A 15,397-nucleotide genomic window follows, 5' to 3' on the forward strand; every position below is an offset into this window, starting at 1 on the left:
CCCGGATGGCTGGTGAGGTCGGACGCGTGCGCCCACTGAAGCAGTTGCGAGCGCGCAGCCTTGGGTACATATATCCTCCCCGATGGACCTCCGCCCTAATCGGGCTCCCGCCGTAGCGCTGCTCTGACCAGCCTATCAATTCCCCACGAAACTGGGGCAGCAATCAGGGTGTTGGGGACAATGGGGTCGTCCCTCTCCACCAGGTCCATGGGGTCGAACTGCCGGGAGAGCGCGTCAGGATTGGTGTTCTTTGACCCCGAACGGCATGAGATGGTGAACCGGAACCTGGTGAAGAACAAAGCCCATCTGGCCGAGCCTCTTGGCCCACTGAATGTAGGCTAAGTTCTTGTGGTCAGTCCATACAACAAATGGATGGTCGGCCCCCTCTAGCTAATGCTTCCACTCCCCCAGGGCGAGCTTGACCACTAGCAGCTCACGGTTCCCCATGTAGTGGGGGGACAGCCGACGGGAGAAAAACGCGCAGGGGTGAGTCTTACCGTCCATAAGGAACTGCTGGGACAGGATTGCTCCCACCGCAACGTCTGAAGCATCCACCTCCACAATGAACGGCAGGGACGGATCAGGATGGCCTAGGACCGGGGCCGATGTAAAGCGCCGCTTAAGCGCATCAAATGCGTTCCCCGCTTCCGGGGTCCAGGCAAAGGAGCGTACACTCTTATGGGTGAGGGCTGTCAGGGGAGCGGCTAAGGAGCTAAAATTGCGAATAAAACGTCTATAAAAATTTGCAAACCATAAAAACCGTTGTAGTTGCTTGAGGAATGAGGGCTGGGGCCAATCCAGTACCGCGCTAACCTTGGCTGGGTCCATCCGTAGGTCCCCCTGGGTGACGATGAACCCCAGGAAGGAGACTGTCTCTGTGTGGAACACACTTCTCCGCCTTGACATAGAGCTGGTGACGGAGAAGGCGTTGGAGGACCTACAAAACGTGCTGCTGGTATTCACTCATCTCCTTCGAAAATACTAGGATGTCATCCAAATACACGAAGACGCTGTAGTCGAGGAGGTCCCGGAGCACGTCATTGACCAACGCCTGGAACACCGCAGGCGCTTTGGCTAGACCGAACGGCATGACATGATACTTGTAATGCCCACTGGGTGTGTTAAAAGCCATCTTCCACTCGTCCCCCTCCCGAATCCTCACCAGGTTGTAGGCATTACGTAAGTCCAGCTTGGTGAAGACCCGGGCTCCCTGCAACGACTCGAATGCCGTCGTCATCAGGGGGAGTGGGTAGCGGTTCTTAACCGTGATGTCGTTGAGCGCCCGGTAATCAATGCACGGCCGCTGCCCACCATCCTTTTTCCCCACGAAGAAGAAGCCCGTGCCGCGGGTGAGGTAGAGGGACGGATGTGACCCTCGACGTGTGCCTCGTCGATATACTCCCTCATGGCCAGCGTCTCCGGCCGGGACAAGGAAAACAGTCGCCCTCGTGTGGGCATGGTGCCCGGCAGGAGATCGATAGCGCAGTTGTAAGGCCTGTGAGGAGGTAGGCCCTTGGCACGCCTCTTACTAAACACCTCCCCCAGATCCCAGTACTCCCGGGGAACGCCTGCCAGGTCTGAGCCGGTGATGGAGTCTGTAGCCGCCGTCCTCCCGGTGGCAACCGTCGCTAGGTCAGTAGGCAGTTCGGAGTGCGGGACTTGGGGAAGAGGTGAGGACTGGCAGGTGGTCTGGGACGGTGGTTTGGGCTGATGAGTGGTCAGTGGAGACCAGAACAGGACGGGGCAGAGCCTACCTCCAGGATGAGCCGCCCCGTGGACCAGTCTATCCGGGGTTTGTGGGCGACCAGACAGGGGTGCCCAAGGACGAGGGGACACTCCGTAGAGTCCACAATGAAAATCTGGATATCCTGCCATAGCCCCCGCCACCCGGACACGCACAGGGACAGTGCGCCGGGTGATGAAGCCCGAACCCAACGGCCGGCCGTCCAGGCCCATGACCGGAACCGGCTCAGAGAAGAAGAGTAACGGAACGCTCCACCCTTGGCCCATCCCGCGTCCATTAGGTTTCCTGTGGCCCCAAAATCCATCAGTGCATGCGCCCGATGCACAGCGCGGGCCCACTGAACCCTGACGGGGAGAAAAGTCTGGGAGTCTCTGGAGTTGGGGTTTCGGATCCGGCTCGCTAGCACCCCTCCCGATATTAGCGAGCCCTCCCGTTTCCCGGCTTCTCCGGGCATGAGTCGCAGTGGTGACCTGCCTGGCCGCAGTACAGGCAACGTCACTGGCGCAGATGCCTCTGCCTCTCCATCCTGGACAAGCGCACTGCCCCAGCTGCATAGCCTCCTCGTGAATCGGAAAGCCTGCGGGTTGATACGGGGATGTGGAGGCGCGCCTTGCGTCATCCCACTCTCATGCACGCTCTCACAACGCCGATTGTCTACCAGCACCGAGAGTTCAACGAGGCCGTCCAGTCGCTCAGGCAGCTCCCTGAAGGAGAGTTCGTCCTTCATCCCCTCCGATAGGGCGGCCTCCTCCCATCCTGCCTCTCGAGCTCTGGTCCGGAACTCCACGGAGTAGTCCGCTACCGAACGGTCACCCTGCCAACAGGCCGTGAGCCACCTCCCGGCCTTGTGCCCCGACACCACCCGAGAGGTGTCGAACACCTTGCGTAGCTCCCGGGTGAATTGGTAGGAGTCGGTGCACGCCGGAGTTTTGCTCTCCCACTCCGTGGTAGCCCAGGAAAGGGCCCGAACCGTCAACAAAGTGATGATGTAGGCCACCGTCAGGAAGGAGGAGGGTTGTAGGCTGAATAGCAGGGAACACTGGGTGAGGAATTCCCTGCAGCCCTCTGCACGTCCGTCATACCTCTCCGGAGGTGGTAGGCGGGGTTCCCGCGATATCGCAGGCAAGACTGGAGACGCCGCTGCCGCGGCTTCCGCTCCGCCGGCTGCCGGGGCTGTTCGGGTGTCTACCCGGCTCTGCACTGCGATCGTCAGCTGCCTGAGATTCTCGGTGATCTGCTGCAGGCTGCGGTCGCGTTGGATACTGTGCTGCCTCCTGTGCTGCCTCCTCTGGGTCCATATTGGCTCAGTTTTCTGTAAGGGTTGGGGTGAGGTGTGACCCAGGTGTGATGCAGGATATACAGTAGGCAGAGATGGTGAAACAAGGATCTATACTGGTGGTCCCGAAGCCAAAATACAAAATAACGGACTTATCACGATAAAAGAAAGGCGGCGCAAATAAGTCTCCAAAAACCTTCTGACAGCCAAAATACGAAATACTACCTAAGACTGAAACAAATAACGAAACAGGGAGAACACTTCTCAAGTACCTCTGCATAGATCTCCGATCAGACACTGAGCAGTACTGCTGGAAACTAGCAGAGAAAACTGAGCAAGGGAACACAGGGAAGTGAGGGCATAAATACACAGGTGAACCGATAGACACAGGTGACACCAATAGGATGGTGATTAGTCCCGACTGTGAGTGAGGAGGTGCCTAAGGTTGGCGGAGGATGACACCTAGTGGTTCGCTCCGGAACTGCGACCCCCTCCTGTAACGTGTGTGTGTACATGTGCCTGTGTGTGTTTGTGTTTGTGTGTGTGTGTGTGCAACAACAGCCTTCAGTGTTGCTCTTCTTATTCTCAACAAACAATTACTGCAGAAACACCACCTCACAGTCTGAACACTGATAGTCTACCAGAATACGATGTTTAGATTAGGGGGTAATGCTGGAGGGAGGAGGGTTTGGGAAGAGGGCACTTTTTGAAAACAGCAATGAATGTATTCCCTCCCCACTGTCTCTGCTGATTCACTTACTGCTGACTGACAGTCTCATGACAAAGGAGCTGGAGGGAACATTAACACAATGTACTGGGTCTCATGACACATGAGCTGGAGGGAACACTAACACAATGTACTGGGTCTAATGACACATTAGCTGGAGGGAACACTAACACAATGTATTGGGTCTAATGACACATGAGCTGGAGGGAACACTAACACAATGTACAGGGTCTCATGACACAAGAGCTGGAGGGAACACTAACACAATGTACTGGGTCTAATGACACATGAGCTGGAGGGAACACTAACACAATGTACAGGGTCTCATGACACATGAGCTGGAGGGAACACTAACACAATGTACTGGGTCTAATGACACATGAGCTGGAGGGAACACTAACACAATGTACAGGGTCTAATGACACATGAGCTGGAGGGAACACTAACACAATGTACAGGGTCTCATGACACAAGAGCTGGAGGGGACACTAACACAATGTACTGAGTCTCACGACGACACAAGAGCTGGAGGGGACACTAACACAATGTACTGAGGACACCAGTCGGCCCTGTTCACACTGTAGTACACGTGTAGACACACCAACACACACACATACACACACTGCTGAATACGCAAAAGTGTGTTCACATGCTCAGTCTAGTAAGGCTGCAGATGAAGACTCATTCTTAAGCATTCTGACTTAACACACTTGCACTTCAGCATGCTTGTGGCCATGGACGTATGCATATGGCATGCATAGATTACACACAGAATGTGAATATGAAGAAACACAGACACACACAACACAAACCCACATAGGCACATGTATACACTCACCCCCACACAGTGAAGTAGCCCCTGCTTTCCTCTGGGGCTCTGAGCTAAGATTAGAAAGTGGGAACTAAAAATAGATGCTACTGTGAAGGGAGGAGGCAGACTGATATGAGGGGAGTGGGGGAGGACAGGAGGGAAAAAGGAGTGCTGATCAGAGAGAGAGAGAGAGAGAGAGAGAGAGAGAGAGAGAGAGAGAGAGAGAGAGAGAGAGAGAGAGAGAGAGAGATCAGAAGGAACATAACATTCTACATACCAATTAGGATCTGGCTAAAAATACTTGAATCAGTTATAGAACCCATTGCCCTTTATGGTTGTGAGGTATGGAGTCCGCTCACCAACCAAAAATTCACAAAATGGGAGAAACACCAAATCGAGACTGCATGCAGAATTCTGCAAAAAAATATCCTCTGTGTACAATGTAAAACACCAAATAATGCATGCAGAGCAGAATTAGGCCAATACCCGCAAAATCCAGAAAAGAGACGTTAAATTCTACAACCACCTAAAAGGAAGCGATTCCCAAACCTTCCATAACAAAGCCATCACCTACAGAGAGATGAACTTGGAGAAGAGTCCCCTAAGCAAGCTGGTCCTGGGACTCTGTTCAGAAACACAAACAGACCCCACAGAGTCCCAGGACAGCAACACAATTAGACCCAACCAAATCATGAGAAAATAAAAAGATAATTACTTGACATATTGGAAAGAATTAACAAAAGAAAACAGAGCAAACTAGAATGCTATTTGGCCCTAAACAGAGATTACACAGAGGCAGAATACCTGACCCCTGTGACTGACCCAAAATTAAGGAAAGCTTTGACTATGTACAGACTCAGTGAGCATAGCCTTGCTATTGAGAAAGGTTGCCGTAGGCAGACCTGGCTTTCAAGAGAAGACAGGCTATGTGCACACTGCCCACAAAATGAGGTGGAAACTGAGCTGCACTTCCTAACCTCCTGCCAAATGTATGACCATATTAGAGACACATATTTCCTTCAGATTACACAGACCCACAAAGAATTCGAAAACAAATCCAATTTTGATAAACTCCCATTTCTATTGGGTGAAATACTACAGTGTGCAATCACAGCAGCAAGATGTCTGACTTGTTGCCACAAGAAAGGGGCAACCAGTGAAGAACAAACACCATTGTAAATACAACCCATATTTATGTTTATTTATTTTCCCATTTGTACTTTAACTATTTGCACATTGTTACAACACAGTTAATAGACATAATATGTCATTTGAAATGTCTTTATTCTTTTGGAACGTTTGTGAGTGTAATAATTTTTGTTGTTTATTTCACATTTGTTTATCAATTTCACTTGCTCTGGCAATGTAAACATATGTTTCCCATGCCAATAAACCCCCTTGAATTGAATTGAGAGAGAGAATAAAGCCCCTTGAATTGAATTGAGAGAGAGAGAGTGAGTTCAGGACTTTGATGAGGAATGTGGTAAGAGAACTGCATTTGTTTTGATTTATGTTTTGATTTATGTGTAATTTTATCAGTCGCTTTTGAATTTGATTTGTTGTCATGTGAAATTGTAAATGTATAGTGTTGTATTGAGACTGATTATTTTGATCAATGGGTTTCCCCTGGTTAAATAAAGGTTAAATTAATAAAATAATAAGAGTCTTTGATCAAAGTGAAAGCAGAAATAAGAGAAGAAAACAGAGAAGAGAGAGTGGGGCGTTGGCTTGCCTTGTCCACATGGTGAAATATCACACCCATTTATTACCACATTTACTAAATAGGCCTATGGACATGTGATATGGATTCAGGTCCAAGCTCTTTGTTTAGATAGTGGATGAGATATACCTTCACACGCAGGCACCTGGCATCTGTAAGGTCAGAACAATTAAACACAGCCTCTCTCTCTCTCCCCCTCTCCCTCCCCTCCCCCCTTTAGTAATGTGTTGTAGCAGGTGTTCCCTGTTGTCTAAGACTAGTAGATTTAGCTTGTCCTTTCAACACTACGCCTTCTCATGTAATCTCATAGCCCGCTAATTCCCGCTTTGTTTGGCTGCTCGGCTTTTGGAAGTCATGTGTGTCTCTGAGGACATTGTTGTATTATTAATTTGGTGTTGGGTAGGGGTGGGGGGGGTTGGGTGAGAGGGGTAGGGGAGGCTGGGTGAGAGGGGGAGGGGAGGGTTGGGTGAGAGCGGTAGGGTAAGGGTTGGGTGAGAGAGGTAGGGTAGGGCTGGGTGAGAGGGGGGGAGGGGAGGGCTGGGTGAGAGGGGGGAGGGGAGGGCTGGGTGAGAGAGGGGGAGGGCTAGGTGAGAGGGGGGAGGGAGGGGGCTGGGTGAGAGGTGAGAGGTGTAGGGGAGGGGCTGGGTGAGAGGTGTAGGGGAGGGGCTGGGTGAGAGGGTTAGGGGTGGTCTGGGTGAGAGGGTTAGGGGAGGGCTGGGTGAGACGGGTAGGGGAGGGGCTGGATGAGAGGGGGGGCTGGGTGAGGGGGGTAGTAAGGGCTGGGTGAGAGGGTTAGGGGGAGGGCTGGGTGAGAGGTGTAGGGGAGGGCTGGATGAGAGGTGTAGAGGAGGGGCTGGGTGGGGGGAGGGCTGGGTGAGAGGTGTAGGGGAGGGGCTGGGTGAGAGGGGTAGGGGAGGGGCTGGGTGAGAGGGGTAGGGGAGGGCTGGATGAGAGGTGTAGGGGAGGGGCTGGGTGAGAGGGGTAGGGGAGGGCTGGGTGAGAGGGGTAGGGGAGGGCTGGGTGAGAGGTGTAGGGGAGGGCTGGATGAGAGGTGTAGGGGAGGGGCTGGGTGAGAGGTGTAGGGGAGGGGCTGGGTGAGAGGGGTAGGGGAGGGCTGGGGGGGCTGGGTGAGAGGTGTAGGGGAGGGCTGGGTGAGACGGGTAGGGGAGGGCTGGGTGGGGGGGGCTGGGTGAGAGGGTTAGGGGAGGGCTGGGTGAGAGGGGTAGGGGAGGGCTGAGTGAGAGGGGAGGGCTGGGTGAGAGGGTTAGGGGAGGGTTGGGTGAGAGGTGTAGGGGAGTCACTGGTTGAGAGGGGTAGGGGAGGGCTGGGTGAGAGGTGTAGGGGAGGGGCTGGCTGAGAGGGGGATTGGAGGTATGGGCTGGATGTGTGTGTGTGAGGAATGGATATATCATAAACATAGACAGAGAGAAGCATGGTACAATTCTCCCTCCCACTGGTACCTTGGTGTTACTGCACCTACTCTAGGCTACTGTGGTCTTCATGCGTTGTGGATTATCATTATCATTCCCCACTCAACCTTGTCTCTAGCCTGTTCTGAAAAACCTTTATTCCTTTATTAATTTTTTACAATATCCAATTGGTAGTTACAGTCTTTTCCCATCGCTGCAACTCCCGTACGAGAGAGAGGCGAAGGTCGAGAGCCATGTGTCCTCCGAAACACGAAAGCCAGCCGCACCAATGTGTTGGAGGAAACACTGTACAACTGGCGACACGAGTCAGCGTGCATGTGCCCGGAGTTGCTAGAGCGCGATGGGACAAGGACATCCCGGCCGGCCAAACCCTCCCCTAACCCGGACGCTGGGCCAATTGTGCGCCGCCTCATGGGTCTCCCGGTCGCGGCCGGCTGCAACACAGCCTGGGATCGAACCCGGGTCTGTAGTACTGCGATGCAGTGACTTAGACCACTGCGCCATTCGGGAGGCCCCCTAAAGCCTATTCCTAAAGTCTAACTCTGGTAGAAAATCTGGAGGAATTAGATAGTATATAGTTTACACCTATCTGATGCTTTCATTAAATGTACTCTTATCATTTCTCCCTCCCTCCCTCTCTACCCCTCCCTCCCTCTCTACCCCTCCCATTCCCTCTCTCTCTCTCCCCATCTATCTCTCTACAGGTGGACTGGGAGAGTAATGGAAGTCTGGTGAAGAAGCTGTCTTCCATTAAGGAGGATGAGGAGGGTGATGAAGAGCAGAGCTCTGTGTCGCGTGCCCCCCGTTCCCCTCGACGTCTGACAAGGGTTCTCAACTCGCCCCTGCGTTCGCCCCTGCTGCACCCTCGGCCCTTCCGCCCCCCCTCAGAACACACTCGCCCCGCCACCCTGCAGATACCTGTGGTCAGCTTAAGCAATGCACCGCCGGAGCTTAGTCCAAGGTAGGAGAAACACACACTCCCTCACACACACATTCAAATCACGCATGCACGCACACAGTTTTGCAACATATGGGTCGTTCCACAAAAATATAAATTGTGCACCAATATTGAATTTAAAAAACCTTTTATATTAAATGAAGTGCCCTTTAATATAGACCACATGGAGAATTCAATCAATCAGATTTTTTATATGAATAAAGACTTGCTAAAGTGCGAATTTTGACATGTCCCTCCGTCGCTCTGTGTTTCACTTCTAGAAAGATTTCAACCCACTTAATCAAAAAATCTCTCCAAGTTTCACCATCATTGTAAAGCCCTAGTTTTTTTTACTTCAGAAAGTAATTTGTGAAATGTCATTAGTGATTGTAGTATCTTAAGAGTCTAGGATTGTGCTGACGTTTACAAAATTGTGTAACAGCTGAACGTGGCTCTTTTTGCTGAAACATCTGGAAAGCATTACTAAATTCCTGGAAAAGAGGATATGTAATGGCCAGGGATTGGATGTTAGAATCACGCCATGCTCTGGCCATGTACGATATAAAAGCATGTCTTGAACAATAGAATAGGGGAATAGCTAATCAGATTGGCTCGGGCTGTTTTCCAGACATCTGCAGGTGTTTGTCAAAATTCGATGCTGTAAACTCTTTGTTATAATAAACCTTTGTGAACAGAGTACAGTGTCGGCGGATCTTCTTATCATCACAAGCATGGACCAGCAAAAGTGTTTCTTTTAGGCACTACATGATTCATTTGTCTGTCCCTCATTTTAAGGTCTACCCTGTTACGTGAACTGAACTCTCGTTTTAATATGGTGAAACTATTCCTATTTTTTTTTTTCAAAAGAAACATTTAACATCTAATAGTCAAATCATAGTGTACAAGCAGGTGAGCAGGTTCTACTCTTTTTGTCAATTATCTGGTGTTTTGTGGTGGAACACTGAGCGGATTGAGCATAACACGTCAACCCTGTTACCCATAGATAGACAGGCTAGAAATGTTTTAGCAATGACATTTTTTGGTGAAGCTTGCGTTCAATTGATACTCCCTGTACCACACAACCAGCTTCCATTCCCTCTGTAACGAGGGGATTTATGGCTGATTTAAGATTTAATCGTCAACCCTGTTACAGTCAACCCTGTCACGGTCAACCCTGTTACGGTCAACCCTGCACTTAACAGGCACTTACTATAATATAATATTTGGTTTGTTTAACCTCTCGAGAAAAAAGGAAAAGTTGTTTTTTAGGAAGTTGAAAATGTGCTCTTTATGACAGAATGTTAAAATAAGTTGAAATCGTACGTTTTTTTAACAAGTTACACTCAAAAGGCACTGAATTGGTGGAACGACTCATTTAGAGTAGAGAGGAGAGGAGGAGGAATGGAAATAGGAGAGAAGAAGGTATGAGGAAGTCTGAACATGGAACTCAACGTCCTCCACTCCTCTCTAACAATGTTTATTCATCTTTATTCCCCTCTTTCTTTCTTGCCCCTCTCTCTCTCTCTCTCTCTCTAGGTTTGTGGATGGTATTGAGACAGAGAGCAGTGTGAACTCATCCCAGAAGTTTGAGTTTAGCTCCAGTCTGCTACACAGTGGTCAACCATCCCCAGGACTAGGTAATATAATCTTCTCCCCACCAGTCTGTCGCTGCTCTCTCTCTCCAACATGTATTTTAACAAGGAACTTACCTCTATGTGTGTGTGTGTGTGTGTGTGTGTGTGTGTGTAGGGCTCCAGGAGAAGTCAGAGATCAAGCAGAGTATTTCTAAGCTGAGTGACGAGGTGAGAGGTTCTAGTTGATCCACAATGCTCACTGTTTTCAGGGAGCCTAGGATACATAAAAACATACAAATTACTTGGCATGAATCTTAAAATATAACATACAGTAACAGAACATGTAAAACCCCTAACACTCAAGTGTCAGTCACGTATCTGTCTGTCTTGTCCACAGATGAGCGCTCTCTCCCAGCAAGTCTCTCATCTCAGCCAGGAGCTAAAGGAAATTACTCGCCTGCTCCGGCCCCTCCTCCTCGTGGCACCTCAGCCAATCCTGACGGCCATGACGCCCATCCTGACTCCACCCCCCAGCAGTGCCAGCCAACCGTCCTCCAACACACCTCTGGTGGTCCCACCTCCAGCCCCACCCTGCTCCCCATCGCCCCACCTCCAACGAACGCAGTCCTGCTCGCTATTGGACATGGACAGTGCTGACACGGGGAGCGTGGGCCTGCCAAGTTGCCTCCTCCCAACCCCCCCTCCACAGAGGCCTCCAGCCCAGAACCAGACCCAGTCTCCAATCTCCCCAGAGAGAAGTTCCAAGGACTTATCAAACTCCAACCCCCCTTCCCCTGGGACAGGAGACATAGAGGGGTCACCCCACCTCTCCAACCACTCCAACAACCACACTACCTCCAGCAACGGTTTCCTTCCCTCTGCCCAGGACCGATGTACCCTAGCCTCCAGCACCACGTCCCCCTCCCTCTCCTTGTCTCTCTCCTCCTCCCCCTCCTGCTCTCCCTGCCAGGGCCCCCATCACTTGCGATCTGGCAGTCACAGCAGGTGCCTGCTCCCCCCGCACCCCTCCCAGGACAACACGCCCCCCCCTTCCTCCCATTGCTCCGCTCCCCCGTCAATCAGCTCCTCGCCTGGAGACCATAGGCTGAAGTTGGTCTGCCCCTCTTCCTCCTCCACTCCCCTCATCCCTCCCCTGTCCTGTCCTTACCCCTCAACCCTCTCCCTGGGCCCGTTCACCCTGGACTCTCTGAGGGGGGAGAAGCAGGGGGGCCCCAGACTGGAGGGAGGACACCTGGAGCTGGAGATGCAGGAGTGGGGAGGAGAGAGGGGGGAGAGACGCTCCCAGATGATGGAACACATCAGCTACATCGACGAGGAAGGGCCAGCTCTGTGACAGAGAGGCAGATTACATGCAAGAAGAAACAGCAGAGGAGACAGAATGAAGAGGAGAAGAGAGGAGAGTATGTAGCCTGCTCGTCCAGAAAGCAACAATGAACCTGTGAGACACAGACAGACAGACAGACAGACAGTTGAAAAGACAGACAGACAGTTGAAAAGACAGACAGACAGTCAGGGGATCAAAATATCTGTAACTGGTGGAAACCAATAGCATCACTGAAAAATATCCCACCAGGACAGTAGCAAGACACCAAATCTAACAGTAGTCTGACCAGGTCCTCTGGTCATGTTCCGGTCATGTTAAAGCAACACATCCTCCTCTGTCTATGGACTTCATGATGTCATAAGTGAAATGTGCATCCCTACCCCCTACTCCTCTCCTGGCCAAATTTGTCCAACCAACCACCCCTTCATGACATCACATATACAGTATATAGGACTGGGAATGTCATCTCTTATTCAACCTCTGTCGTCTGGATTCAACATTATACTTACATCTATTGCTTGGATATCAATCGTGGCTGATTTCAAATGAGAAATTTCATTTATCTTCATCTTAATATTTCTTCAGAGTTTCTCATGTTTCTCTGCTACTTGTAATATGCTGGTGATTTGTTACATACATCTCCACAAATTACACACACACTTGCGCTGTGGTCTAACATTATGTGACATCCTAAACGTGTCAATCCAGCCTACACACCGTCGTTTCACTCCCTCCAACAAGTGACCATATTCAACACAAGACAATCAGTGAGCTTACAAAACACATGGAACCCACCAAAATATGAAGACAACACCGCAGTAGGTCTTGATAGGGAGAGGGAGCCAGTGTGCCAAAGACAGGCTAGGTTTAGGTTTAGGAAGCCATGCATACTGGTGGGTGAGCGGAATATTCAGTAAGTCTATGAGTGTAAACCAGAATGCCAGATTGTACAGTGACTGAGTTCCCACATCAACTCAAGCTTTAGCCATCCAGCCATTCGTGCCTTCTCCTTGGAACACACACTGCTAGTCGTACACATATCATATTGCAAACATCCATTCTTTCACATATCATCCACAACTGGTGATTATGTTGTGATTTACAAGCTATTGACCATTATGAACGCTGCACTGTTATTTAGAAAAGTCACTTATTTTATATACAGTGCTATGAAAAATTATTTGCCCCCTTTCTAATTTTCTCTACTTTTGCATATTTGTGATACTGAATGTTATCAGATCTTCAACCAAAACCTAATATTAGATAAAGGGAACATAAGTGAACAAATAACACAACAATTACATATTTATTTCATAAACAAAGTTATGCAACACCCAATTCCCCTGTGTGAAAAAGTAATTGCCCCCTTACACTCAATAACTGGTTGTGCCACCTTTAGCTGCAATGACTCCAACCAAATGCTTCCTGTAGTTGTTGATCAGTCTCTCACGTCGCTGTGGAGGAATTTTGGCCCACTCTTCCATGCAGAACTGCTTTAACTCAGTGACGTGTGGGTTTTCAAGCATGAACTGCTCGTTTCAAGTTCTGCCACAACATCTCAATTGGGATTAGGTCTGGACTTTGACTAGGCCATTCCAAAACTTCCAATTTGTTGCTTTTTAGCAATTTTCATGTAGACTTGATTGTGTGTTTTGGATCATTGTCTTGCTGCATGACCCAGCTGCGCTTCAGCTTCAGCTCACAGACGGATGGTCTGACATTCTCCTGTAGAATTCTCTGATACAGAGCAGAATTCATGGTTCCTTCTATTAAGGCAAGTCGTCCAGGTCCTGAGGCAGCAAAGCATCCCCAAACCATCACACCACCACCACCATGCTTGACCTTTGGTATGATGTTCTTACTGTGGAATGCAGAGTTTGGTTTGTCTGTCGAAACGTTGGTTATTAAGATATAAAATTATTGCATCTGAGCTCCTAGAGTGTGCGGCTTTCCTTTTCTTTTTGAAGTGTTTTACGCCGTCAGCCAGCACCTCACCTAAATAGGCGTGCGTTTCTTTCGCCTTTATATAGATACTTTTGTACCTGTTTCCTCCAGCATCTTCACAAGGTCTTTTGCTGTTGTTCTGGGATTGATTTGCACTTTTCGCACCAAAGTATGTTCAACTCTAGGAGGCAGAACGCGTCTCCTTCCTGAGCGGGATGACGGCTGCGTGGTCCCATGGTGTTTATACTTGCGTACTATTGTTTGTACAGATGAACGTGGTACCGTCAGGCATTTGGAAATTGCTCCCAAGGATGAACCAGACTTGTGGAGGTCTACAATTCTTTTTCTGAGGTCTTGGCTGATTTCTTTTGATTTTCCCATGATGTCAAGCAAAGAGGCACTGAGTTTGAAGGTAGGCCTTGAAATACATCCACAGGTACACCTCCAATTGACTCAAATTATGGATTTTAGTGTTCTGGATTGGGGTGTTCTGGCCCGTTGCCGTCCATCGCTAGTTCAACCAGAGACATCTCAGCTTCAGTTTAACAGCTTCATATCAAAGCCCACACGCACCAACACAAGCACACCAGTGGAGGCTGCTGAGGGGAGGACGGCTCATAATAATGGCTGGAATGGCGTAAATGGAATCAAACGTGTTTGATACCATTCCATTTACTCCATTCCAGCCATTACTATGAGCCGTCCTCCCCTCAGCAGCCTCCACTGAAGCACACACACACACTATTGCCATATCCGCAGCATCATCTGCATCCCAGGGGTAAGTGTCAACCTCTGGATGACACAGGTTTATCTTACAAAGACACAATGCTCAGACATTGCTAAAGTGGTCAGATAATTAATTGTACTAGTGTGGTCTGGTGCTCTGTGTATCAGGTGCACTATAGTTGTTTTGGGGGGCACCCTATTTGTAATATACACAGTCAGATTAAGATAATGGTTTCTATTTTCTGTAACGGGGTGAGGATGAGGATGTGTGGAGATGTGTGAGAGTGGGATCCAATGGGAGGTCAGGGGTAAGGGTGTTAATGCATGTCACAGCTAACTGCATGAGGAATGTGCTTGCTTCAGAACTAGGGAAGAGGGGGTGGGCTTATTGTGCTGCCAGAGGTTTGGGCAGGCTTCAGATGTATTTTATTAACTCTTACCAACTTTACCAGAAACACATGATACAAGAATAAACAAAGTGTTGTTTTATAAGATCCAGGCTTCTGTGATGCTTTGTACCCGAACCATTGTATGTGATGTTATGTTCAGTAGTATCACAGGCCATTTTAACTGGTGGATGGACCAAGGTAATGCCCTTGTAACCAGTGGACCTCCAACTGATGCATGCGTTCAGTTGTGTTACATTTATGACTTGTTTTTCACCTGCCCCACATTGATCAACTGTGCTGTACCTCCACTTCCCTGCACCTTGCCAGAGGACAAAAAAGACAGTACTCACTGACCAAGTCCATCTTCATCTGCATATATTTCAATGGTAACATTCATTCTATCAGAGCTTCAGTAAGGTTTGAAATGTCAGGGAGAGGAAAGGTCTAGAAGATTCTGAGGGGAACAAACCAAATGGCTAAAAGTAAAGGACATTATATCTTGTTTTGGATCCATCTTAGAGCATCCTGAAAGGTAACAGACTAGTGTCAGTGGATGACTCTGACACTCCCTATAGTGATCCTCTATGGGCCGGTTAACCCAGATACAGGTTAAGCCTAGTCCTGGAGTACGAATTATGCTCAATGGAGATTCTCCATTGGAAGTTATTTTTAGTCCAGGGCTAAGATTAATCTGGGTCCAGTCCATCTACTACCATTATTTGATTGACCACAGGATGCTCCCATTGTTAGTCTGTTCACACCATAGAAACACAC

At 49.4% G+C, this 15,397-nt stretch overlaps 1 protein-coding gene across 1 annotated transcript in view; it reads left to right on the top strand.

Moving 5' to 3' along the window:
• The window catches only part of LOC123486254 (potassium voltage-gated channel subfamily H member 8-like), a 14,501-nt gene extending 1,726 nt beyond the window's left edge, over nucleotides 1-12,775 (top strand). Inside the window, exons 2-5 of the mRNA XM_045217526.1 lie at nucleotides 8,413-8,669; nucleotides 10,182-10,282; nucleotides 10,395-10,447; nucleotides 10,617-12,775. Of these exons, the coding sequence (XP_045073461.1) occupies nucleotides 8,413-8,669; nucleotides 10,182-10,282; nucleotides 10,395-10,447; nucleotides 10,617-11,573 (1,368 nt within the window). The 3' untranslated portion in view covers nucleotides 11,574-12,775. The remainder of the gene's footprint in view (nucleotides 1-8,412; nucleotides 8,670-10,181; nucleotides 10,283-10,394; nucleotides 10,448-10,616) is intronic.
• The last annotated feature ends 2,622 nt before the right edge of the window (nucleotides 12,776-15,397 follow it).

This window comes from Coregonus clupeaformis, unplaced genomic scaffold (genome assembly GCF_020615455.1).
Source record: "Coregonus clupeaformis isolate EN_2021a unplaced genomic scaffold, ASM2061545v1 scaf1093, whole genome shotgun sequence".
NCBI lineage: Eukaryota > Metazoa > Chordata > Actinopteri > Salmoniformes > Salmonidae > Coregonus > Coregonus clupeaformis.